General features: G+C 42.2%; 1 protein-coding gene across 1 annotated transcript in view; it reads left to right on the top strand.

Moving 5' to 3' along the window:
• Positions 1 to 1476: 1476 nt before the first annotated feature.
• CNKSR3 (CNKSR family member 3) overlaps positions 1477 to 23858 on the top strand; it is a 54012-nt gene continuing 31630 nt past the window's right edge. The window contains exon 1 of the mRNA XM_066315505.1: positions 1477 to 1629. Within this exon, the coding sequence (XP_066171602.1) occupies positions 1578 to 1629 (52 nt within the window). The 5' untranslated portion in view covers positions 1477 to 1577. The remainder of the gene's footprint in view (positions 1630 to 23858) is intronic.

The following is a 23858-nucleotide window of genomic DNA, read 5'->3' as shown; positions in this document are numbered from 1 at the left end:
AGCAGGGCACATAGCAATGTCCATCTGTTTACTCAGGCCTCTGGAAGGGGGGAAAACTGCTGTTTTGTTGCTTTTTAAGCACGAATGGCACATGATTCAATAGGGAATCAGGAAACTTTTGGTTGTTGCACCAATATTAAAGCTGCGAGGAACTGCATTTTAATCTTTCAAATAGGCAGAGTGGTTAACTGACAGCTGTTATATTTCACAAACTAGAAAGCAGAGAAATCAGCTAGGAGTTAACCTTATAATAAAGAACTAAAAATATACGTTCAACCACCATGTAACCAAAGAAAAAATTAATAAATTATACTTCTTAGGTATATGCACCCCTCTTTATTTTAGCTACTGCTTCCCCAAACTAGAACTAGAACTAAAACTCTTCCTGATTCCAACAGGGGTCCGCAGCAGTGCGTGCCAGAGGCAGCTGTTTGTGCCGCGGTGGGAAAGCCGGGCACTGCACAGCTGGGCGCCGCACGGAGCTGACAGCCCCTGTCCCAAAGAGCTTACATTTCAACTGCATGACTGGCGATAACAGATGGGTCGAGATGGGAGACGACGGAAACAGTGGGATAGGGGACAGTCTCAAATCCCAGCTGCTTACCCACTCTCTAATATTGCCAAGTTAAAATTTCACAGTTTTACTGTCGCAGCAGAGTCTACTTTGCTTCTTTCTCGCTGACGAAGAGGAGCAGCAGGACTTTTGTGCATGCTACGAAAGAGCTTCAGGCTGGAATTTGCTGCTGAACCAGACAGTGTTGTGATAGACACGGTAAAACTTCCCGTTTTCTTCATGTTTCCTTGCTGCATGGAAAAGTGTTTGCAAGGCCGAATTATGTGCTCAGCGCTAGGGAACGGCAGAGCCCGGTATGCTGGACACACAGTTCTGGAGGTGGGCCCTTTAACCTCCGAGAAGAGACCGACACTCAGTAGGGGCTTACATGGGCTTCGGGAGGCGGCCAGGACACAAGCGACACATTTCCCGTGAGGAAAGCGAGTCTGAGGTGTAGCTGATGGCTTAATGCAGCTCACAAGAGAAGGCAGCAAAATAAAAGTAAACTCTTCTGATGAAGCAGCCTCCACACCCAAGGACGCTTTTAAGCGAGGGATTCAGAAACAAAAACCCCAAATGCCAATACGGGGACAAGCGTGGTTCAAGGCACTCTGCAGTTGCTGCTAAAATTGCCCCAAGGTTGTGACTCACACTTAGCCACCACCGAAGCGGGGTGCAGCGCCCTGGCCGCCGCTCCACCCCACGGCCCGCCTGCCGCTCCCGGGGAAGGATGCCGGGCGGCTCCCGAATCGCCGTCTCTCCAGACCTGTCGGAGCGGGCACCCCAAGAACTTTTTTTCCCAGCACTTTCCCATGCACGAGGCCGGCCCGAGCCGGCGGGACGCGGCACCTGGGGGCGGAGCGGCAGCGGGGCGGGCCCGGCCGTGGCCGGCGGGAGGAGCCGGGCCGGGGAGGGGGCGGCCGGGAGCGGCGCTGCCGGGATGGGAGCGTGAGAGGGGCCGAGTCCGCGGCCCGAGGAGCTGCGGTGTGTCGCGGGGGCTGGTGCCGGCGCGCTCGCACCCGCCATGGAGCCGGTGACCAGGTGGAGCCCGAAGCAAGTGGTGGACTGGACCAAGGGTAAGAGGGAGCCGGCCCTGCCGTCTGGGCGCCGGGGGAACTTTCCGGGGGTGCCCCGCTGCCGCCGCGGCTCCTCCGCCCGGCGGGGCGGCGGCGTGGGCGGCGGGGGGAGCGCGGCTTCGGCCAGCGCCGGCCCCGGCCGAGCCCCGGGGCTCCCCGGCGTGGTGCTCGGCAGCTGGCGGCTTCCCGCGCCCTCCTGCCGGCGCTCCTCCGTGCCTGCTTGTGCCTGCTTCGCCCTGCGGGATTTTCGGTGTCTTGGTAGTTTCTTTTCCTGACACTGGGAAAGAGAAAGTTTTGCAGCGAGACTGGCTGATTTGAGGTCCGTGTGTATATATATATTTGTATATCTGCAGTGGGGTCTCTACCCATGGCCCGGGCCCCTTCTCCCTGTGTCGGTCCTGGCCAGCCTGATTGCATGGGGAGGGGGTCACCGTGCTCCTTCAGGCAGGTAGGATCCTGGAGTCACAGAGTCGTTCAGGTCGGAAAAGTCCCGCGAAAGTTAACTTTCTGCTTCTCAAGCGAAATCCATTCACGCTTCGAAAAAACTTCAGGTTTGTAAGCGAGAAGTTTTTAAACTAGCTCAGCTAAGCAAGAACTCTTTATCCTGTTCAGCGATGGTCGGACTGAAGCGCTGGGCTCCCGCTCGGAGGGGTGAATAGCGGCCCCTTCGTCCTCCGGTCTGTCCGTCCATCCCTCCCACCCCTCATCTCTCGGGTGTGCGCTTGTGTCTCTCCCTCCCGCCAGCAAGAGCATCCTCCTCTGCTTCGAGGTTTGGTCGCAGTGCTGACAGCAGCGAACGGGGGACAGCGAGGGGCGGGAGGGCTGCGGGCATTTCGGCAGCGCTGGGTGTTACCGGGGAAAACCTGAGGGCACCTTCAACCTCGTGTTGCCGTGCTCCGCTTGGACCCTGCCAGTGCTTCCCGAGTGCCACCGGGGTGCTGCTGTCGCAATTCCCGCTCTGCGCGGAATGAATCAAAAGGGAAGTGAGCTATGAGTTAGGTGAGGGATTTATGACTTCTGGGGTGTACGTCTCTCTCTTTTTTTTTTTTTTTTTTTACTTTGCAGCATTACGTCTTAGTGTGATCCTCTTTGGTTACATAAAGTATTTTCGCAGGCTTAGCTGGCGTTTAAGTTGATGAGAAGTCAGGAATGTTTTGGGAGGTGAAAGTTTGCCCGGATTAGGAGCGGCGTTCGCTCCCAGCAGCCATTTCAGCCGTGCCTCGGGACCGTCCCGCTGGCTGCGCTGCGTGCCTGTCTGTGGTCAGCCTTGGCAGCGGCGCGCCTCTCGACTGAGGCAGATTTGGAAAGCAGACTCGTGTTTTCAGACAGCGAGGGATGGATACTCCCAGCCCTCCTGAGCGTGAGCATGTGCCTGAAGGGGCTTGTGCCAGTGAGCGACTGTCCAAGCAGCCTTTGTGAGGAGAGAATTCCACAAAAACGTGCTGTGAAGTTATGCGTTAACATATAAATAACTTCCCCAGAAGGATCTCTCTTTTTTTTTTTATGCTTGGTATTGGTTTAAACAGGAGTGCATTGTTCCAATGAAATAAGCCTTTTGCTTTGGCATGTGGAATATTTATATAAAGCTTTTCCCTCATTGTGTTTTTTCTCTTGGGTCCTGAAAGTTTGTTGCCTTGCCAGATGAAAGAGTAAACCTGCTAATCATTTAAAAAGCCTTTATTAATCTTAAGAAAGCTTGGTTTCCTTTCTTGCATAATTTATTTTACTTGCAGGTTCCTTGAACAGGTAACTCTTCAGCTGGACCCTCAATTAGTGTTATGCAGAATAATCTGAGGGCTGAGTGTAGTTGAGAGGTGGATCTTCTGACTAATGCAAACACGTGTACTTTGAAATGTAAAGGAATAGATTAAAGGCTGCTGGTGACTTTTGTTTGTGCTGTTGTTTTTCAGTTTCTAGGTAAGCGTTGGACTTGTTCAGTACACAGTGTCATTCGATGTCACTCCCTGCATGACAAGACTGTAATAAAGAAATGAGATGTGGAAAAATTTTCTTTATGGTTATACTTTCATCTCTGCACACGAAAATAGACACTTTAATAGCTAGTTAACAGCCTTAATAGCACAATGTTTCATCGTTTATTTTCAATCTGAAATAGTTATTTACTGTGTCGTTCACAACCACTGGGTTTCATGTTTGACCAAGGCCAATTTAATTTTACCTTATGAATATTGCATTTAATTCTCAAGGTTAGTTTTATGAAGCAAGTGACTGGAGGGGAGCTTATGCTCTTTGTTTTCTTGCACGTGCCTTCTGTGAGAAGTGATGCCATGATCTGAACTGAACTGGGAGAAATTATTTGTCCGGTGATATCTGCTGCCAGTAGCTAGTGCTGTGGTGCCATGGAGATGTATTTTAGGAGCATGACGTAAAATGCTGGGAGATGCCAGCTCTCAGTGGGGAGATTGGTTTTGCAGATAATGATTCTTACTTACCATACACTGATAAAAAAATACCTTGGCGAAATGTAGAGATTGGTGGAAATAAGTGGTCCAACTCAGTCCATTTTAGTGTTCAATGCGAAACTGAGGAACATTGTTCAGGAACATTTCCCTTTCTCTTCTCTCCACCCCCATGCCCCCTCCCCCAAATCAAACTTTGATAAATTAATTTTTTTAATGACTTTTCCAAACCAAAAAGAATCATAGAAACTTAACCCTTTCCCATAAAACAAACTCCTAAAAGCAAAATCCCAAAGCTGTCCACTGCTGGACAGCTTACTTGTTCTTAGTCAATTTACCTTTTTTTTTTTTTTTTTTTTTTTTAATTGCTTCTAAGTAACTTTTTTAAACAAAACTTTTGTTCTGAAGAGTTTTGCTCTGAGATTTGGAGTTGTTCATCTCTTGGTCAACACTGTAAGAAGCATTTATCTGGAATTTAAAATAGAACCTATCAAGAAGTAGTAAGCTGAACATAAATATTTTTAGATATTTGTATTCAGGTTTTAAATAAAAAGTGCTCTGTTCATTGTTACCAACTACAGCTGATACGAAACACAGTTGCTTGTCTGCTCTTGTTAATTCAGACTAGAATGCTGCTATTTTTTGTGAACAAGGGTGTTTTTTCTGGCACAGGGTGCTGTACTGGCAATAGCAGGCTATGCAGCGAATAAGAGCTGGTCTAGTTAAACTGAAGCTGCAGAGGAAGAGTTGTGCTTTTATTGCTAGCAATTTGCTGTGTACGTGAAGCATTTCTCAAGCTTTGACCAAGGATGTGATAACTTTCAGCTACAGCATCAGTGTTTGAAAACAATCTGATTTTTTTTTTTTCTCTAAGCACCACCTCACTTTCTGTCTGGAAGAAGTGATGGTGTAGTTTAAGGTTTCTCTTGCAGCACAGTGAATTCAGATAGCATTTAGGGCCCATGTTCAGCCATGAAAAGGTATGTATTTGTCTAGGATGCTGTGCTGATGTACTTGTGCCTGGGCTGGCATGGAGTTGATGCTCTTTGAACAGTATTGCTTGCACTGTTTCCTAACTCTCCTGAAAAGATGTGTTTGAGGTTTGTTTCTCTGGGTTGTTTTGAGTTGATCCTTGTTGTGGTAGAGACTAACATCTGGATAGTGTTGTAGTTGGCCTGTGATCTTGCTTTTGTGCAATGTAAGATGCTTGGGGCCTTAAAGTCCTCACCTGTATATCACAGCACTCTTGTGTGCCTGAATTTCTTGAGTGTTCCTCAAGAGATGTTCCTAGAGTTATTCAGCTTGTTGCAGGGCAGGTGAGTGGCCATAGATGTTGCAGCACATTTGCAGTACACTATAAAAGTGGCTTAATTTCACTGGCAAAACTGATGGTATGGTGAAACTTTCTCTGCTGTCAGAAGCCCCTGGCTACTGGAAACCCCTCAGCTAAGGTCCTTCCTCAAAAGATGTGAGGAAGAGGAAAGCAGTGTTTGGCATAGAGCTCCTGTGTGAGAAATGTCACTGTCGTCTTAGAGAACATCGCTGTTCCTCCTCTTTGTTTGCTGCAGCCTGATCTGTCTCTTCCCCCTTTCCCCAGGCTTCACATGCTTGTGTGAGTTGTGACTTCAAGCAAAATTTTACTCGGTAAAGACAGTTTGACGTGCTTGTGGTTAGAAGCCTCTGTTGTTGTGAGGCTCCATTACAGTCTGGCCTTTGTCACTGGAGCTGTAGACTCAGCTGGCTGGGAATCAGGCGTCTGCTTCGGGCTCATTATTGCACTCCAGGTTCAGTTATTCCCTTTCTCAGTAGTTCATGGACATTACTGAGTCCTGTATATGTAATGAAATACTTGGATTTCCATTCCTGGTAAAGCTGTTGGGCGACTACATTTATAGGTATGTCTGGGAGAAGAAGGAGAAATATGCTAATTTATTAATAGTTAGCAATTAATCGCGAGGGCCTGTGTTCTTTTTTTAGAGCTATCTTGCTTTCCCAGGGAGATTTCAACAAGGTCGGTCATGTTAAGTGTGTGTGCGCGCTGGGAGCTGCAAACCAGAGCTGGATTTTAGGACAAATTATGAGTGATGCTTAGCACTGGAGTTATTTTTTAACTTTTCTTTTAAGGGACTCTCAAGTGAATGCCGTTGTGTTCAAATTATTTGGGAAAATCTAACACTGAGAAATCCCTACTTATTTTGTAAGATAAGGGCATTTTGCTTTCAGTGAGGAATAGCAGGGAGAGTTGACCATGCCTGGGATACAGAAGAATCTTTCCTCTTTCCTAACCTTTTCTTGCTTATCTAAAAACTCTCTGTATTTGTTAATTAGATCAGAGAATGGTATTGAATAACCATTCTTTGCACATCCAAGCTTGCCCATAATGTTTTACTAGCAAAAGGTGGAATATACTGAATACATCTATTTATACTTATTTGTGGGCTGAAACAAAGTAAAAACTTGCACAACAAGTTTTGTACTCCTGCAGTCTCCAAGCTATCCATGCATTGTTGCTTAGATGAATGAATATATATGAAAACACAAATCGAAGTTGGCCTCTGTGTTCATGTGTTTAGATCGTGTTTTCATGGATTTTGCTGTGTTGCACTTTCTTGAACTGGTCGTGGGTTGTGATTTTTTCCCCTTGATCTTTTCATATTCACAGTCAGCTCTGTTTATTTGCCATTAAATTGCTATTCAAACTACTGTAAGCAAACATCAGAAAATCTGAAAGTTGAATGCTGTCAGCATAACGTCTGGAAAAGCAACATTTTAAAAGCTAAAATCACAATAGATATTAATGGGAAGTTGGTTGTAACTTTATGGAATGTAGTGAAACTGCCCAGTTAAAGGTGCGGAGGTTGGCCACTGTGCATGCTGCTTTTCTCCTTGCTTTAGAACTTGAGGGTCAGGAAGTAATTTGTATCTGTTGTTGGACACTTCTGTAGGAAAAGCCTCATTTTTGATGAAATATTGCTTGTGCTCCAGGTTTTCAGAACTCCTGTTATGTGTTCCTTCCTTGCCTGGAACCCTGCGTTTTCAGCATGCAAAACCTCTTGAACGAGAATCATGCCTCTCCTTGTGTTTACGCTCATTAGCACAATGCATGAGCTACAAGAAGACAAAGTACCGGGCACCGGATAAAAATGTATGTTTAAATTTGCCATGATGATTTGTTTTCTTTAGTAAAAGACCCCAACAAAAAGCTTTTTCTCAACATGTGCTACAGGATGAATTGCAGTTATGAGTGATGTGTGAATACAGCCTATTATCAAGTACTCAGTATGTGGGGGTTTTGGGTGGTGTTTGTTTGTTCCTTTTTGTCTCTTAAATCAAAATTTCTGAATTGCCTGGTTTAAGTCATGGAGCTCTTTCCAAGCATGTCTAACAGATGATGGTTAGGGAATTGCAGAAGAGGCGGCAAGACTGCTCAGTTTTTTTGTTTGCTCTATCATCTTTGATCTAAGATTTTCGCTGATGCTTCACACAGAAGGCATGTTAATGAAGAAGTCTAAACAGTGACTCCGAATTAAGTGAAAGATGTTGCTTTTCATTATATATTTTTCATGGAAGTGATCTGTTCTGAATTTGCACCTTGTCTTTGCCTAATGGTATCACACGGTCTTCCTAGAGGAATGGTGTATCTGCAGTGTTTCTCTTTGCTCTGTGCTCCACACACCCCAAATGAGCCTTGTCAAAAGGAGGAAGAGGTACTGAGATACTGATGATGGCAAGGCACATTTGAGGAGAGGAAAGGAAGGGTGGACAGGAATTAATTGAACTGAGGTTGCTGTAGCATCCTCTCACACGTTTATGGGAGTTCTTCAGGCCTCAGCTGCTTGTAGTGTTGGGATAGTTCAAGATTTTAGTGTGTTTGTTCACAGGGCTGCAGTAAGAATTAGGAGATTCAAATAAAAATGCTGTTTGGCAGTGGGTCTCTGATTTATGTTAGATCTGGTATAGAGTCTTTGTGCCATTTGGACTCCCATGACCAGGTAACTTTGGAGTGTGAGTCTATCATTCAGGTCCCTGGGCCATGCCTCTTTTGCATGAGGAAATTTCCTGTGGGTTTCTATGCCTGGCTCCATCTTTTCAGAGTACAAGCAGTAACACTTCACAGCTTGCAGGATCTGCAGGAGGTTCACTGAATCAGCCTGATCTGTTTCGCTGGCTTTAAACATTCATTACCTATTAAAACAGATATTTATGGTATTATGAAATGTAGCTAATTTTCATCAAACAGCACACGTGCTGGACAAAACCGAGCATCTGTGTTTGATTTGGTGAGATCAGATCACTGACCTCTGTAACTCTGGTCTACAATCATGCGTTCTGCACCTGGCTGAGTTCTAATACCGTATCAGTGCTGTGTTAAAACACTGTAATTTCTTGTGTGTGCTTCTCTATACACCCTTTAGAAGGAAGAATGTTCTTTGTCACTGTAATGACAAAATAGTTTTTTGGACTGTTTCTGACATTAGTAGTTGGGTGTAGGTAAGCAAAGTGCATGGTGTGCTGTTGCAGTCAGAGCTTTTTGGCATAAATGTGATCTTATCTTGCACCTTGATCAAAGGAAAGAACTTAATTTGTGCTCATCAAGGGCCAAGGCTTCTGCTAAGCAAGTGTTGGTACACGCTTCTGGGCTCATCATCCCGGTGTCTCTGGCTTGGGTGTGCAAAATGAATGTTGCTTAGTTGCCATCCTTTTATCATTGTGTTTATTTATCTCACAGTCTTGTTTTAGCCAAATGAAGTTGGCTGGGTGAATGCTTTATTAAAAGCTCTGCAATAAGCCCATTTTGTCTTTAAATAAAAGAGACCTTCTCTGGTACAGGTGCTTTTCAAGCCAGGAGAGAAGGACTCAAAGTTTAGCAGGAGGCAGAACTCTGTACCTGTAGAGTATCTCAACACTGCACTGCTGGTGTGTGTGCTTGGCCATGCAGGTGGAGAGGGAGAAGGGAACAAAAAGAGATGGAGACTTGCTTCCCCACTCTGCCCCCACCTTAACAGAACTTGCCCTAAGTAGAGGACTCAAAGAACAAGTTCAGACATGCCTGAAGAATGTGGCCTGAAAAACATGTGTAGTGGATGGAGATCTGCCCAGAGAGTATTGCAGGGGAAAAGTGGGAACTTAGTGAAATATAGATACCTGCTCTGACATGAAACTTTTTTTTTCTTCCCTCTCTGTCTGGTTCTAGTCAAGATATGTATTCACTGCTTCACTTGCGTCCTTTGCAAGGTAATGGGTTCTGTTTGTATTCTGTCAATTGCACCAAACAGAATTATAAAAGTATTATGGCAAAAGTTACACTTAGTAATTGTTGACATTCCTAAGGCAAGCTGTAATGGAAACTTTGGAAGAAAGAGGAGACAAAAGATAAATATGCTATAAAAATTCTGTATGTTTGTAGTCTTTTTCATCAACATTTGTAGTATTTCTTGTGGTATTTGGACTTAATTTTTACCAGAGGCTGTAATGTTATATCTCTTGTGAAATATAATCCCCGTGTCAACATAAAAGCTTTGTAATTGTTTCCTTGTATTTCAAAACAGTTCATCTTTTCTCTTAGCTATACCTACTTCACACTATTTCAGACAATAACACTGGATAAATAATTTTATATGTGATTGAAACAAGGACTTGGAAATCAAACCTGCCAATAACATTTCTATATCTTGCTGGTTTTGGTTTTGTCTCCTCATAACACATCTTTTTAGACCAGAGGATGGTGTTAAAGTTCCAAGCTTGTTAGCATCTTTGGTGTACAAAATTATCTCTTCCAAAAAGACAATTGGACGATCCCATTGGACGTGGCCATGGTACCAATAGCAACAATATGTGCTAGTTTTTATTGTAGTAAGATTATTACTGTCTTCTAAAGGTTATGTATTTGGAGAGGAATTCCAGCTTCCAGAAGAGTCAGTCATGTGCTAGACATGTTTGGAGACTTTTGTTGGGCTGCCTTTCATGGAAATCATAATTTCCAGGATTTTCAGGTTGTATGCATGCTTGCAGGTTTGCTCAAATTAATATGGCTTGGTTGTTGCAGAATACTGAATGGACTGTGTGGTTTCTAACACATGTATAATTGAGCATAATGCATGTAAATTTTATTGTCCAATATCATCCTCAATTTTCCAAGGGTTAAGAGAGCATTGAAATGATAGTTGGAAACTTAATTATCTTTTGTGGCTTTACTGAATTATATTTTGCTCTTTGTTTTTCTTCCCTGTCATTGGGTGTTCTCAAAAATATGTTAACTTCTGAAAACTAATTTTATGTTAAGGTTTAAACTATTTTCATTGTGCCCGTTATCCCCCTGGCAGCTTTGTTAGCCATGTGTGCATGGGCCTTCCCTTGAGATGCTTCTTCACCCAGGAATTATGCATTGTCTGGAAGTTGCACCAAAAAGAATTGTACTCTGTGACAGATTTTTCCCCCAAAAACCCATAACAAATCCAATTTAGCTGTTAGAAAGAGGCAAATAGCCATCAACCAAATTGCCTGACTTCCTGACAAATCTCTGATGGCGCTTTGCTGTGGCTTAGAAGTACCAGGAAGACTTATTTGGAGCTTCAGCAGAGGGTCAGAAATATCTTGACACCACCCCACTAGGAGGGTAGAATATCTGCTCACACTCTTGCCTCTTCAGCATCACAAAAAATGAGGATGTCAGATGGACTGGCGGAGGAACCTGTAGGACTCTTACCTGCTCTCTGTTGTTCTACTTTTGGTTTAGGAAGGTGGTGAGTCTCCTGGTCAGTTTACTGATATTTTGGACTTGTCTATGATTCAGACAGAGCCCTCAGCTTTGCCACCAATGATCTTAAGATACCTTTGGCTTTGTTATGATTGGTGTGTTGCACTTGAACTCTGAGGTCTCTGCTCTTTTAGGAAGTAGCATCATAGCTAGGGCTAAAAGATAGGAAATAATGAAAATGGGTCAGACAGCTAATTGTTTTAAGCAATTGCTTTAGATGTTTAAAGGGATTATGAAGTTACGGAGAAGCTCAAAGGTTTGGTGTTTGACTGCTCAGTTGATAGACCTCAGTTTTTTGACCGAGTTGTGATGTGCTTTGAAATGCCTGTTGTATTGGGTGCCTCAAGACAGTAAGTACATCCTGGTTCATGGAAAGCACTCTTAGGGCTGGGTAAAATAATGCGAGGAGTAACTTTTAAGAAGAGAGAATTCCTGATGGAAATGTTGTGAGGCTTTTCAAAATGAAGTAATTTATGCATCCAAATAATGACAGCATCTCCTAGGAGAATCCAGTAGTCACTCCTCAGGATCTGTTCACGATGGAAAGGTGGATGCACCATCAGCATTTTTCTGTTAACGTCGTGTCATTCAGCTTGTTAATGTCATTCAGCTTGTCATTCATCAGCAGGTGCTGATGGCTGGCGATTCTCATGTGGCTGTACTTATTCCTCCTTGGTGACTGTCAGCCCATAAGGTGCTAGGCATCCGTGTTTTGTAACCGAGTAGGAGGTTGTCATCCCGAAGCTTGGCTATCTGGCAACTGCATCAGCTGTTGCCTTGCAGCAACTCCCCGACTTGCTCATGGGTGGAACAGTGATCGGTGTTTGTAGGGGTGCACGCACAAGGGAGAGGCAGGTGTGAGTAATGGACCTTGCTGCAATCAGCCAAAACAGTTCCACGTGGTGCTGGGAGAAGCACCAAACCAGATTAAAGGGATTACTCCTTTCTTCTTGGGAGACAAGAGGCAGGTAGTTTTGCAATGTTGTTTTGTTTTTTGTTTTTTTTTTTTTTTCTTCCACTATGGAAACAGGCAACAGAGCGTTAATTGCCTGAGTTCAAGAAAAGGAGCTCTTGTGACTAATGAACTTCTTCATCCACAAATACCTTGTAACTTATAAAAGGCAAGCTCCTAATTGTGTGGTGGCTGTAGGGCATGAGGGGTTGTTGCTTCCTATTAAGCACATAAAGTTATAAGGCACAGAAAGTTCATATGGTGGTCACAAAACCAAGTAATGTAGAGTGTACCGTTGCTGCTTTTGGAAAATGAAATAACTTTTGAAATACTGTTGAAGGGGAGTATTTATTTTTATGGCCAGCAAAGACCAATAATGAGTAAAAAAATTATTCTTGCTGCCAAGATCTTGACTTATTCTCCTCATGAAAGGACCATAACCTATTACAGCTGACAAGACATGGAAGCAGTCACCTTATGAGGCATGCTTTGAAAGGGGACAGTGCTTTTGTGTTACCTGCAGTCATTGTGTAAGTACTGTGATTAATATTAATGTTGCATGTGATTTAATTCTGTACTTAAATTTTATTCCTTTGGAAGTGTAATTATCTATGCTGCTGTGAAGTTCTTTACAACAATAAATCAGATGAGCAGAGGCTTGGTGATGAGGTGTGTGTATGGGCTGATGGAAACCCTACTCTAGATAAAATGGACTGAAGGTTGATTTTTGCCTCCAGGTGGGATGGGTTGTTTGTTTTTCAAGTTGGGTTTTGCTTTGCTAGGAAGCTTTGCTGTGCAGTTCTCTCTAAAGGCTTCCCTTGCTGGGGGTTTTGGCATGAAGGTGGATAGGGGTCTGGCCTGTTCCCTCTAACCATAAGCTCTCTAGGCCTGAGCAGTTTACTGTCTAGGAGCAGAGATTGAGGAGCTGCTGTTAGCTCTGGCTTGCAAGTAAATACATGCTTCTGGTTTCTGTGGCTCTCATTCCAGCATCTTTTCAGCAGGATTCGTGTGTGTGCATGAGATGGGTAATAGCAGTTGAAGTTTAGTGTCTGCAGACCAAGAGGTTGATGACAGCTTTATATCTCTTAGAATTGAAAACATTGGGCTAAAATAAATGTCTTCATATTTCACATTAAAGGGATGGGATATCTAGAGAAAGTAACTTTGGGATAAGAAGACTTCTGTGTTGCCCTGTTTATTATTTGCTTGTAACATTATGCTGTGGATTGCTTGCATTTGAGATACTGCTACTTCTGTAGACTTGAAATAAATATTAAGAGGAAAATAATGCGTAGAATTTTTTTGGTGCCTGATGCAGTTGAAGCAGTGTGGTTGTCCAGAGGTCTGTTAAATGGTTGCTTTGGGGTGAATGTCTGCAATGAAAACCTTCAGTAGTAATTTCTCATCAGCTTTACTGTTTTGGCTGTACTTCCCTTTATTCCTTGTATTTTCCTATTGATGTGATCTTTCCTAGATGATATTCTGTCACGTTGGTCTTGCTTGAGTAACTTGTAACTTACTTGACATAACTTACTTGTCTCCTGGCTGTTTTACAACAGTTTTCAGAGGTATTTGGACTTTATTTCCCCACCGTAAAGAAGATACTACTTTTTAAATTGTTTTAGCCCTTGTATGGAGAGCCCTCATTTTTCTCTAGCTAATGGTAAGCAGAACACAGGAGTGCTTGGTGGCTTCTGTGATGACAGCTTGCAAATAAGTTGTTCACAATTTTCTGCTTAGGGGGTCTCCATGATGGGTGCAGAGGGCACTGCTGGAGTTGGTGGGTTTCCTGGAAGTTTCAGTAGAGAGAACACGGGAAGGTGTCACTCTCAGTAGTGGTCTCGGTTTGGGGATGTGAAGCCAAGTCTGAATAGAGATTAATGTGTGAGATACTTTCTTTGCTGTTTCACTAACTTCTAAATATCACTTATGCCTTTAATTTAGAAAATAAACCCTCCTCATTCCACCTCTGCCCCCCCTTCTCTTCCCTTCCCCCACCATTCCCCACCTCGTGTAAGGACCTAATGATTAACTCGGGTGTAAATAAGGTCACTACAGTCAGTGCCTGTAAGAGAAACTAAAGAGTGATCAAACAAGCTTCCATAAATCACCATCTTAAAAGTTCATTTCCAAAAAGTTAACAAATGGGGGCACTCTCAGGAGTTGAAGAGGTTCAATCTGATTGCAGGTTCTGTCTTCCCTTGCAAAGTAGCCACCGAAGTATTACTTCTGAATTTATGATTCCAAGTGCTTTGGGCTCAGTGAGCAATTCTTATGATTTGGAAGTTTGAAAAGTCAATCACTGACTGGAAATTGCTACACAGTACTGACCATGTGGCAGATTGGCTTGCAGAAGTCTGATCTGGGGACTTGAAGTTATTTAATCTCTTTAGGTAGTTTGGAAATAAGGCTCAGTAATACGTGAGATACGATATGCATCCAGGAGAGAGGCTGCTCAGACAGCTTGAAGCTGGTCAAAACAAACAACTGCATTTAAATAAAATGTTTGTTATTTCTAGATTGGATGTAATATCTTTTTATCAATAGGCAAACATCTGCTTCTAAGTTTTTGCACCTTCCAGTTTCAAACAGCCCTTATACCAATCAGATGACATTTTTAAAAAACAATGTAAATGTTAGGAATAAGTGTCCTGGTTTCTTCCAAGTCAGTATTTCAGGGACAAGAAAAGCATTTAAAATTTTACAATGCTCATGAAATATAACCTAATTCTTCTTTCTACCCTATTCTTCAAGTACAATGTTAGTCACCTACAAGACACTCAGTTTCACACGAAACCTTGCGTTTACTGCTTCTCGTTACTTACATTCTTGGTACTGATTTACCAAAAAATCTGAGCACTAAGACAAAGCTTAATCCATTTCTTTAAACTTTATGCTATTTAAAATGTAAGTGCAGCAGTAAGTAGAAGAAAAATAAGAAAATGTCTAGGTGACCCTAAGAATAGAAATTGGGGAGGGGAGTATATGGCGTTAAAAAAAACAGGTGTAAAAATTATTGCAGCCATTGTTTTTAGGACAGCATCTGTATGCACTTGTATGTTTCTAGCCTGCTTTCCCCGTTTAACGCAGCAGGATGAGAGTAGGCTATTTTTGGTATTTAAAGTAATGTTACAGGTTCAGCATCAGGGCCTTATTGTGAAAGATGGCATGCAATCTTCCACGTGCACACATTCACACATGTAGGGTGCTCCCAAGTGACTAAATTGTGTCAGACATTACAAACACAAACCATTTATGGGATTTTCATGCATCTGTTCTGCAAATACAGAACTCAAAGCTTTAAGGGGAGATTGTCCACTTAATAATCGCTTGGAAGAGAGGCTTTAAGTGGTTATGTACCACTTTCACCAATGTTACCCGATCCATCCAGCCTTATTTAAAATCCAATTTAGAAACTCCTCCCCCTTGGTTACTATACAGTGGTAAAGTGGCTGATGTGAAGTTTGGCATAACTGAAATAGAGAATAGTTTTTAGGTTGCAGGAGAAATGAGGTGGATCAAAACAGCCACTGGGGTAGCACATTTTCTCAATGAATGGCTTGAGGGTTTTAGGAGCTATCTGCAAGTTTGTGCCTCTTGTAAGGGTTTCTACAAGCATGGGAATGAGGTTTGTTTGGTTTTTTTTAAACTTGATTAATTAATTTGTTATGAAAGCCATCCCTAATAAAAAAAAAGTAACCTACAGAGAAAATGATGTTTTGCTAAAACAAATTTTAAATGTAACATTGTTCTTAAAATAGGAAAAACCAAACAAAAAACTCACACAAAATAATACCAAACAAACAAAAAAAACCCACCAAACCCCGCCAAACTGTGTAGTGCCCCAGAAAAATCTGAGAATGAGGAAACATTGATTATTCATAAGAATTCAGTGATACCATGTAGACAAAGAGAATAATTAAATGCATGAAAATAATGAACTGAAAAAGCACTGCTTTGAAGTGTCAGTAGGTGAAAGATAATATAGGTGGAAATACAGGTGACTGTTCTACTGAAGTTACCTCTCTGTGAAGCAGAAACACTTCCTCTTTTAGACATCTTTGATTTTTTGACACCTTGAAGTTTCATCTTGTGATGGTGCTGGTGTAAACGGCTTGTTATGTGAATGCATTAATCTTAAAATTGAGATTCCAAGACAATATGGGAAAAGGCTAATTAAGTTGTCCACGGGTGTTCCTATGTCTGCTCCTGCGAAAATTGTTTGAATTTGGTTGTGAATTACTTTACAGTAACTTTTATTACTTTATAGTAATAATGAAGTTAGACAAACTAGAAAAGTACAATGGTAAGGAGCTGCCTTTTGTAAGTTTAACTTCATATGTCTGCTGCTTGGAAAACTGGATTAAGGAGATGTGGGGGTTGGAGTGAAAGCTGCCAGAGGACGTACTCTTTTCTAAGGAGTTAAATGTTTTTTAAAATGTGTTTTTTTGCTAGCACTGCAACCCTACATCCTATACCACACTGTATTCCTCACTGTCCTCTCTTTTGTAGCATTTACTGTCTTTTGTCCAATGTCCTATCGATTATTAAAGAGCCTTATATTCCTGAAATCCATGGTGCCAAGTGCAGTCCTGCTACTGGTTCCCCTCTATATGGCGCCTATAATTCCCCAAAGCTGTGCCTGAACCTGTGCCTCGCATGGTGTCATTTGCTCCCTGGTGCTCCTAGTGTGCCAGGGATGGGGGAATGTTATTTGCAGCGTTTCTCTGGTGCCCTGGCACACCTCCCAGAATGTGCTCAGATGCAGCCAGAGCACATGGTGAGACCCCCCCTCACCTGTAGATATCCTCACTTTTGCTATGGACCTGGAAGGTTTTCTGGCGAGGAGCAGGTACTGTGGTGCAGGTGCAGGGAGGCTGGATCAGGAGACCCCACTGAGGTGCCTTGTAATTTTACCTGTTCAGTGATTCAGAGGTGAGAAAGAAGGCGACCAGAGATGTTGGAGAGAGGAATGAGATGGACAGTGGGAAGAATGAGACTAAAGAGGTGGTCTTCAGCATGCATCATGAACTACAGACTGAGTCCAAATTCCATAATTTCCACAGCTCCTAGAGTTTTTGCCTCTGGAGACTGAAACAATTTCTTATTCCTGCTATGGATTAAGCTGCAATATGTATTCTACTCGAACAATAAAACAAAATTAAATTGTTTCTCTTAAACAAAACAAAACAAAAATCTGGTTCTTTTAATCTTGTGAATTACTCCATAGCTAACATTGGAGCTATTTTATGTTCAGTGCTATTATGCTTCTGCAAGCAAAATGGTAGTGTTTTAAAGACTTGTTTTGAGTAAAAATTCTCCTGTAAAATGTGTGTGTTAGAACAGTGGTATTAAAAAGAAACCACACAACAAATTCAGCATAGTTGTGTGAGCTGGAAAATTCTGGGAAATGTATTTCCTCTGTGGTTGCATTGATTTAGTGAAAACATCTGTATGTGTTAGTAGCAGCAGTAAGATTTCTGTTGGGCTTCTCTTTGGAGCTGTTAATGGGTGTGAGGAAATGCAGGTCTCTAAGGGGGGTCTGCAGCCAGTTTGGTGAGGAGTGTGTGGGAGGTCTCAGTGCGCCAGTCTGGTCTCAGACAGAGGAGCTCTCCTGGTCACAGCTGTGCCATTTTCTGGCTGTCCCCCACCCCCTGCATCTTTCCGCCCTTGTGTTTGGCAGTGACTCCACAGCAGAGATGGCAGACTGGGTTGTGTCCTCCTCTGTGTTTTTCCAATTTGCAGCCCATTATGCTGGCTGAAGCTGCTGCTGCTGAGCTTCTAAAGCCCTCCTGCAGTAGTGGAGCACAGACATCCTCACGGCTTGCCTTCTGTTGCAAGATGTTGATGTTATGTGGCTGGGTCAAGCCTCTCTGGTGCTGTGGGGGAGCTTTACCTCAGTTTTTGGTAAAAGTGAGTTGGCAGTAACCAGCTGTACATCTCTTTGTGCTGTCTGGGATCCCGTGAATCTTTGGAGGTTGTGTTGCCCTCCTGCATGAGGTCTCCTTGCTAAGAGAGTGAGTCAGGGCGCTGGAGCAGCCTGAAGCTGAAGTGGCAATTGTTGTCCCACCTAGCTGCAGAAGGGGACAAATGCCGTGGTATGCCCATGGGTGCTTTGTTTCTGCAGCAGTCATCCTGTGTGCTCTGTACAGGAGGGAACACACCATGAAGGGGATTGATTCCCTATAGAGCCAAGCGCTGTATGGAGGGAGGGACATAGGCCTCATGTTTGGAGATTTTTCTCCAGCTTTCAATGGCCAGCTACTACTGTGCTTTCATTCTTGCCAAAACCCTACTGTGCTTAGGCAAAGCTGTTATTCGCATCAATGAAGCAAAACAATTTTTAGGTGAGCAGACCTACCATGGCTATAGAAGTTGCAAAGTCCTGTTTGAGTACAATTTAAAATGTCTTAGGCAGCATGTCTTAAAGAGTATGTAGTGTGAAAAAAAGCCCTCGTGGGCTGAGAAGAATGAATACTGGAATCATCTGGTTTTCTCCACTCTTTGCTTTTGATTTTACCTCTCTCTCTTTTTTTTTTTTTTTTTTTTTTTTTTTTTTTCCCTGCTGAAGAAAACTTAGTGGTTTTTTGAGTTGTTGGGAAACAACTTGTGTGTATCCATGAGAACTGTGGTTTTCAAACCCAAGATGGAACAGATTCCCCACGTTGAAACTCTGGTGAAAGTTTCATTGTAAGAGTTTTGGCACAGTACATGAGGATGATGTGTTGTGTCACTATCAGTCTATAGGACATATTAATATATTCTGGTGTATGTGGAACAGTTCTACATTCAGTGAGTGAGTGAAATTAATGAAGCTGCTGTGTGCTGGTGTAATGTAATAAAGTATTCACTTCTGGTGATGCTCTGTTTAGGCAAAATCTTTTGTTTAGTTACCATATCAATTACAAACCACTAAAGAAGAGAATTCTTTAGGCCGTAGGGAGAAGCTGGCAGTTTTTTAAGTCTTGTTGCATCTCTCTCAGTACAGGTATTCATTTGGTTGTCTATCTTGCTTCACATAATGTGTGCAACTGTGAAGTCACACCAAGTGATTATCCTACTGTGCTAAAAGCTCTGTATTTGCCGACACTGTCAGTCATGTCTTCACCAGCAAAATGATTTTATTAGCTTGTGACAAACACTAGGTTTGGTTCACTGGGCATGATGGCTATCAAAAGTTTGCATGAATTAATTCATGAACAATTTTTATATATATATATTTTTTTTTGTTTTGTTTTGTTTTTTGTTTAAAGCCCCCTTATTTTTTATTAAATTGTGCATTTTTTCTGCCATTGCAGTAGTCTACCACAATATGCTGTTCCAATCTCTATGGGTTTAAAATGATTTTTTGGGGGGATATAAGTGGGTTGCTAGATGTAACAGTAAAGAATAGCAAGATCTGGGTCATAGTGACTGAAGTGCTTGTGTGTCAGTTGAGAGCCATTCTAAACCCATTTAACTACCACTGTTTTAAATGCAACCAACAGGCAAATAGCCACACCTTTGCATGTAATAGTACATTGGGAAAAAAAAAAGATGCTTTCTTGTTTCAGTTTGGAGTTGATAGTAGTTCTTAAATTATACTGGAGCAACAAATGCTGCCTAAATAAAAGGGCCTTGTTACACCTACAACGTACTGCCGTTGTATTTGGTTCATATTGCCTTGCTTGTGCTGCGCCCAGCAGATGAATGCAAGTTGCACCTTGCCACAAGTAGGATATTGTTTTTACTGTGAAGTGGGGGAGGATGTTGTCAGAAGTGTTCCTAAAGACATCCTGTGGCATTAGCTAGGAAGCTATTTGGGCTTGTCTGCCTAAAGCAGGTGTGTTCTCTATTTTAATGATGTGTTTGCATGCATTTGCTGAGTGTTGGCTTTCATCGTGTGTTCTGTTGAAACTAAGAGTGCCAGGTCTGTCTGCACAGAACATATGGGTATGCTCTACTTCCATCTCAATCATGTAGTGTGCCAAACAAAATCTGTTAAAGCATGGAAGGATTGATTTTGCAAAATGTAGCTGGTCAGTGAGTGATGTAGTTGATTCTTAAAAGAGAAAACCAAAGCGGGAGTGTCCCTCTGTCTGAAGCTACTGCATCATATGGAACTTCATCCCTGATGCAGACAGAACATGTGCCAAGGTTAGCAGGAAAAAATAGTGTGCATCAGTTCTCTTCTTTTTTCATCCTTCATCTTTCTCTGGTCAGGAGTCCTTTTCCTGGTGGAGGCTGGGATTAGCAAAGAGTTACAGCTGAAATGCTGGCAGCAGGATATGCTGTTGGGTGTTTGAGTATGAACCCTTGTCTGTGGTTCCTGTTCTTTCTTGGAAACCCATTTTTTTTTCTCAGGATGAGTATTTGGGGTAGCAATGTGGGGTCTGTCTGCCTGGGGTTGAGTGGTAGCTGCTGAACAAGAGGGTGTCTCACCTCTTCCCTCTCTCTCCCAGGGGTGTCAAAATTTCACTCCTTGAAGCCAAATGATACTTAATGGCTGAATATTCACAGGTGAGTCTCTTTGTGAAGTGAGTGGTAGCAGTGGGTGTGATGGCACCAAAGCCACACAAGTTGTGGCCTAGGACCCCACAGCTTTGTACAGATATCCGGTCTAGTTCTGCTGATGAAAAGTGTGACTGCTTGTGTATTCTGATACCTGCCTTCAAATTGAAGGAATGTAATAAAAGAGATTTTTTTTAAATTTTATTCCTGGTATAGCCACTTTAGTTTCTCTCTGGTTCTGGCACAGTGATCTATTTTTCACTGTGTAGTGTGTTTGATCTACTGTCTTCATGCTTGCATCTCTATCATAAACAGACTTTTTTGGTTAAACCTGTATGATGTTATGCTGTATTCCAGTGATGTTTTCCCTCTTCCTGTTTTTTTAGATATGTAACATGCCATCACAGCACACTTTTCTACAACATTACATTTTGATTTTGCATTTAATTTGAAGTCTTAAAGGTATGTCATAATAAGGACCCCTGCCTAAGGAAAAGATTAGAAATAAGTTGCTTTCCCCACCCCAATTATTTTTTCATGAATTATCTGAAAAGGAGCTATTCAAAAGAAAGAAATGTCAACTCTACTTTGAGTTTTACTTGAAGTTTTGGGATTAAATACCATTAACTTCTCAGCTATTGCAGAATTGCCTTTATCACTGTTTATTGTACGTTACCATTTCTCCATGTCAAATCTCTTTTTGAATTTCTGATGCAAGTTCACTCATTGTCAACCAAAGGTACAATTTATAAATTAATTCACTCTAGCAATTTTCCATTTGACGTTAATATCTCAAGCTGGATTACTAAACCCATGAGAGCAGCTGTGTGATTCATGTGATTCGCTGTGATCTATTTCCTACTATTACTAGGGTAAATTTTTTGCTATATTTTTTTTAACCAGTCTGTAAAAGCTTTGGTTCTATCTTTGACTTAAATTGATATCACAATTCAGTATTAGTGTATAGCTTTTTCTTCTTCCCCTTTACCTCCCCAACTCCAATTACTCTATATAGAGTTTTGCCGTTTTAGAAAATCTTGTGTCACTATTACAGAAAATATTAAAACCAGGAGTACCTTTCACGAGTAAAGAGAGGCAGTTTTCTTCTTAAGTCTTAGAGCAGGAGCTCACCCTTACTGTGAGAATGGTGGGGCACAGGAGCAGATTGCCCAGAGCAGCTGTGGGTGCCCCATCCCTGGAAATGTTCAGTGCTGGGTTGGATGGGACTTTGAGCTACCTGATCTAGTAGAAGGTGTCCCTGCCCATTTTGGAGGGGTGCAGGGAGTGATGTGGAAATAGATGATCTTTAAGGTCGCTTCTGACCCAAACCATTCTGTAGTTCTAAAAGTAATTAAAAGAGAAGCTGCCGTAATTTTGGTGAGGTGTATGGCACAGCTGTGATAGTTCTGTGTTCTATGCTGTCTAGCTAAGTGTCCTGTCCAGAATGTTTGACAAAAAGGGGTAAATGAAGCAATGTAGATGGAACAATGACACATATTTCCTCTTGTAGCCTTCCTCAAGCCTTAAACTATCTCTTTTTTCATCTGTCAGGGTTAGGCTTGACTTCTGTGGCACTTTCTTTCATGAACCTCTTCACCTTTCCCTGAACCTGTGTATGGGTGTTGAACATTAATTGCATAGTGCTGTGTGAAGGATCACTCCTTTATTACTTGTTTGGACCTGTTATATGCTTGCTTCACTCTCTGATTCCTGTGTTGGAAGAGATGATGAGCAATTTGTGTTCTTTCTGGCCACTTTAGGCTTTACAGGCCTTTGTTGTGGCCTTCTCCCCAGAGTATTTTCTTCCATGAAACTTATTCCATGCCTGCTTAGTTTCCTGAAAATATTTTCTGAGTAGAATTTGAGTAGATTTTTCTGGCTTTTGTAGAGAGTAGTCTTGCCTCATAAAACTTCTGGAGTGTTGGAAGGCTTCAGCAAGCTACTTTGACTCTTCCTGAACCTACTACATGGTTGTGAAGTGCTAAAGCTTAGAGTTAAGTGCTAAAGCTCAGATTTACTCTCTGGACCAAGGTAATAGGCACTGCCAGAATGGTTGCAGTCAGTGGCTTTGAAGGGCAGACTGATAAAAAGTCTAGCATAACACAAGGCCTGTCTGTCTGAGATTGTATCTACACTGAGCAACTAAAGGTTAAACATAGTATAGTCTCTCTTTCCCTTCTGGTCAGGATAGCTTACAACCCAAATTTACCCACCAGTTCTTTTATTACAAGGCAAAGCTTTCAGTTTTGTATCTAAAAAAAAAAAAAAAAAAAAAAAAAAAAAAAAAAAAAAAAAAAAGCTAAGGGATTTATGGATGGATTTGAATGGAATGAATGGATTTATTTTGAGGTGAGATGAATGCATGAGTATGGAGCCTGTTTTTCCAGGCTAAATATATTATTTGAAAATACTGGAAATAGAAACATGTTGCAAAAGCCTTTCTGTGCAACTGTCAGTCAGGGGGGATTACATCTGGGACACTAAAGCACTCATTATTGAGGTTGAAGCTTCACCATTTCCCCCTGTCCTGCTGTGACCTTAATGAGAGAGCTGCCCTTTGCATCCAGGCTGGCAGGCAGAGCCCAGCAATTTGTCTGGTACCATCCCTGTGGGATGGGGAGACTGACAGGGAACTTCTGTACCATTCTGGCTGCTCTTGGCAATGCCTGTCCTCAGCATAGCTGTACCCAGTGCCTGGTGAGGCAGCACATTGTGCCTGCTTGGTCAGGATGCAGGTGCTCAGACAAAACCATGGAAGAGCTGCTTACAACTGACCACATGAGGAGAACTTACTTTATAAACAGTCTGGTTAGGCAGGAGATATTTTTCCATGGTCATAATCAGCAACTCTTGCTCTTTGACTCTGTGTTGTTTCGTTTTGAGTGATTGATACTTCAGATGGTGACAGTGTTATGACTAATTGTGGAATTACATGAGAGTAAAAAGTGGAATGAGGAAGTTTTTTCACATTTGTACTAGACAATAGTACAAACATCTCTTGAAAGCATTTTCTTGGAAAACTAAGAGCTTTGAGCTCTTTTCTGCCCCCTAAAAGTGGCTTACAGTAATTGATAACTAAACTTTTGTTTCAGAAACTTTTGGGAAGATTAATGTGAAAAACATTGATGCTAGCTAACAATCAGGCATATGGATCCTAAGAAGTCAGTTCTTACCTGGGTTCAAATATTAGTGAAATAAATTTCTACTGACTACTCTAGATTTAATTTTTTTATCCTCCTTTTGAAGAACCTTGAATTCCTCTGTTAAAGTCATCTCTGGTTCGGTTTGTAATACTACAGGAGAATGGCATCTGTGATGTTACTGTATAAAACCTTCCCACTGAGTTCTGTATTAAAGAAAAACATGTATTTATTTTCTTCTCCTTGAACTTTTCTTACTTCTTTTCACCCTGTATCTGTCCTACTGAGCTGTTTCAGCTATTGGCTGCCTTGCAGACCCTTTTTCCTTATTTTCATTTGGCTTCTCAGGTGCTGGTTCATCTGCTTATGAAGTAGTTATTTTCTCTTTCTAATGTTCGTTTGCTGGCTTGATTCCCTCTTGCTTTATCTGATTCCCTCTTGCTTTATCTGTGATTAATTTCTCCCAGTCA

This window comes from Sylvia atricapilla, chromosome 3 (assembly GCF_009819655.1).
Source record: "Sylvia atricapilla isolate bSylAtr1 chromosome 3, bSylAtr1.pri, whole genome shotgun sequence".
In the NCBI taxonomy this organism is placed as follows: Eukaryota; Metazoa; Chordata; class Aves; order Passeriformes; family Sylviidae; genus Sylvia; species Sylvia atricapilla.
This window is presented reverse-complemented; position numbering and strand designations above follow the sequence as displayed.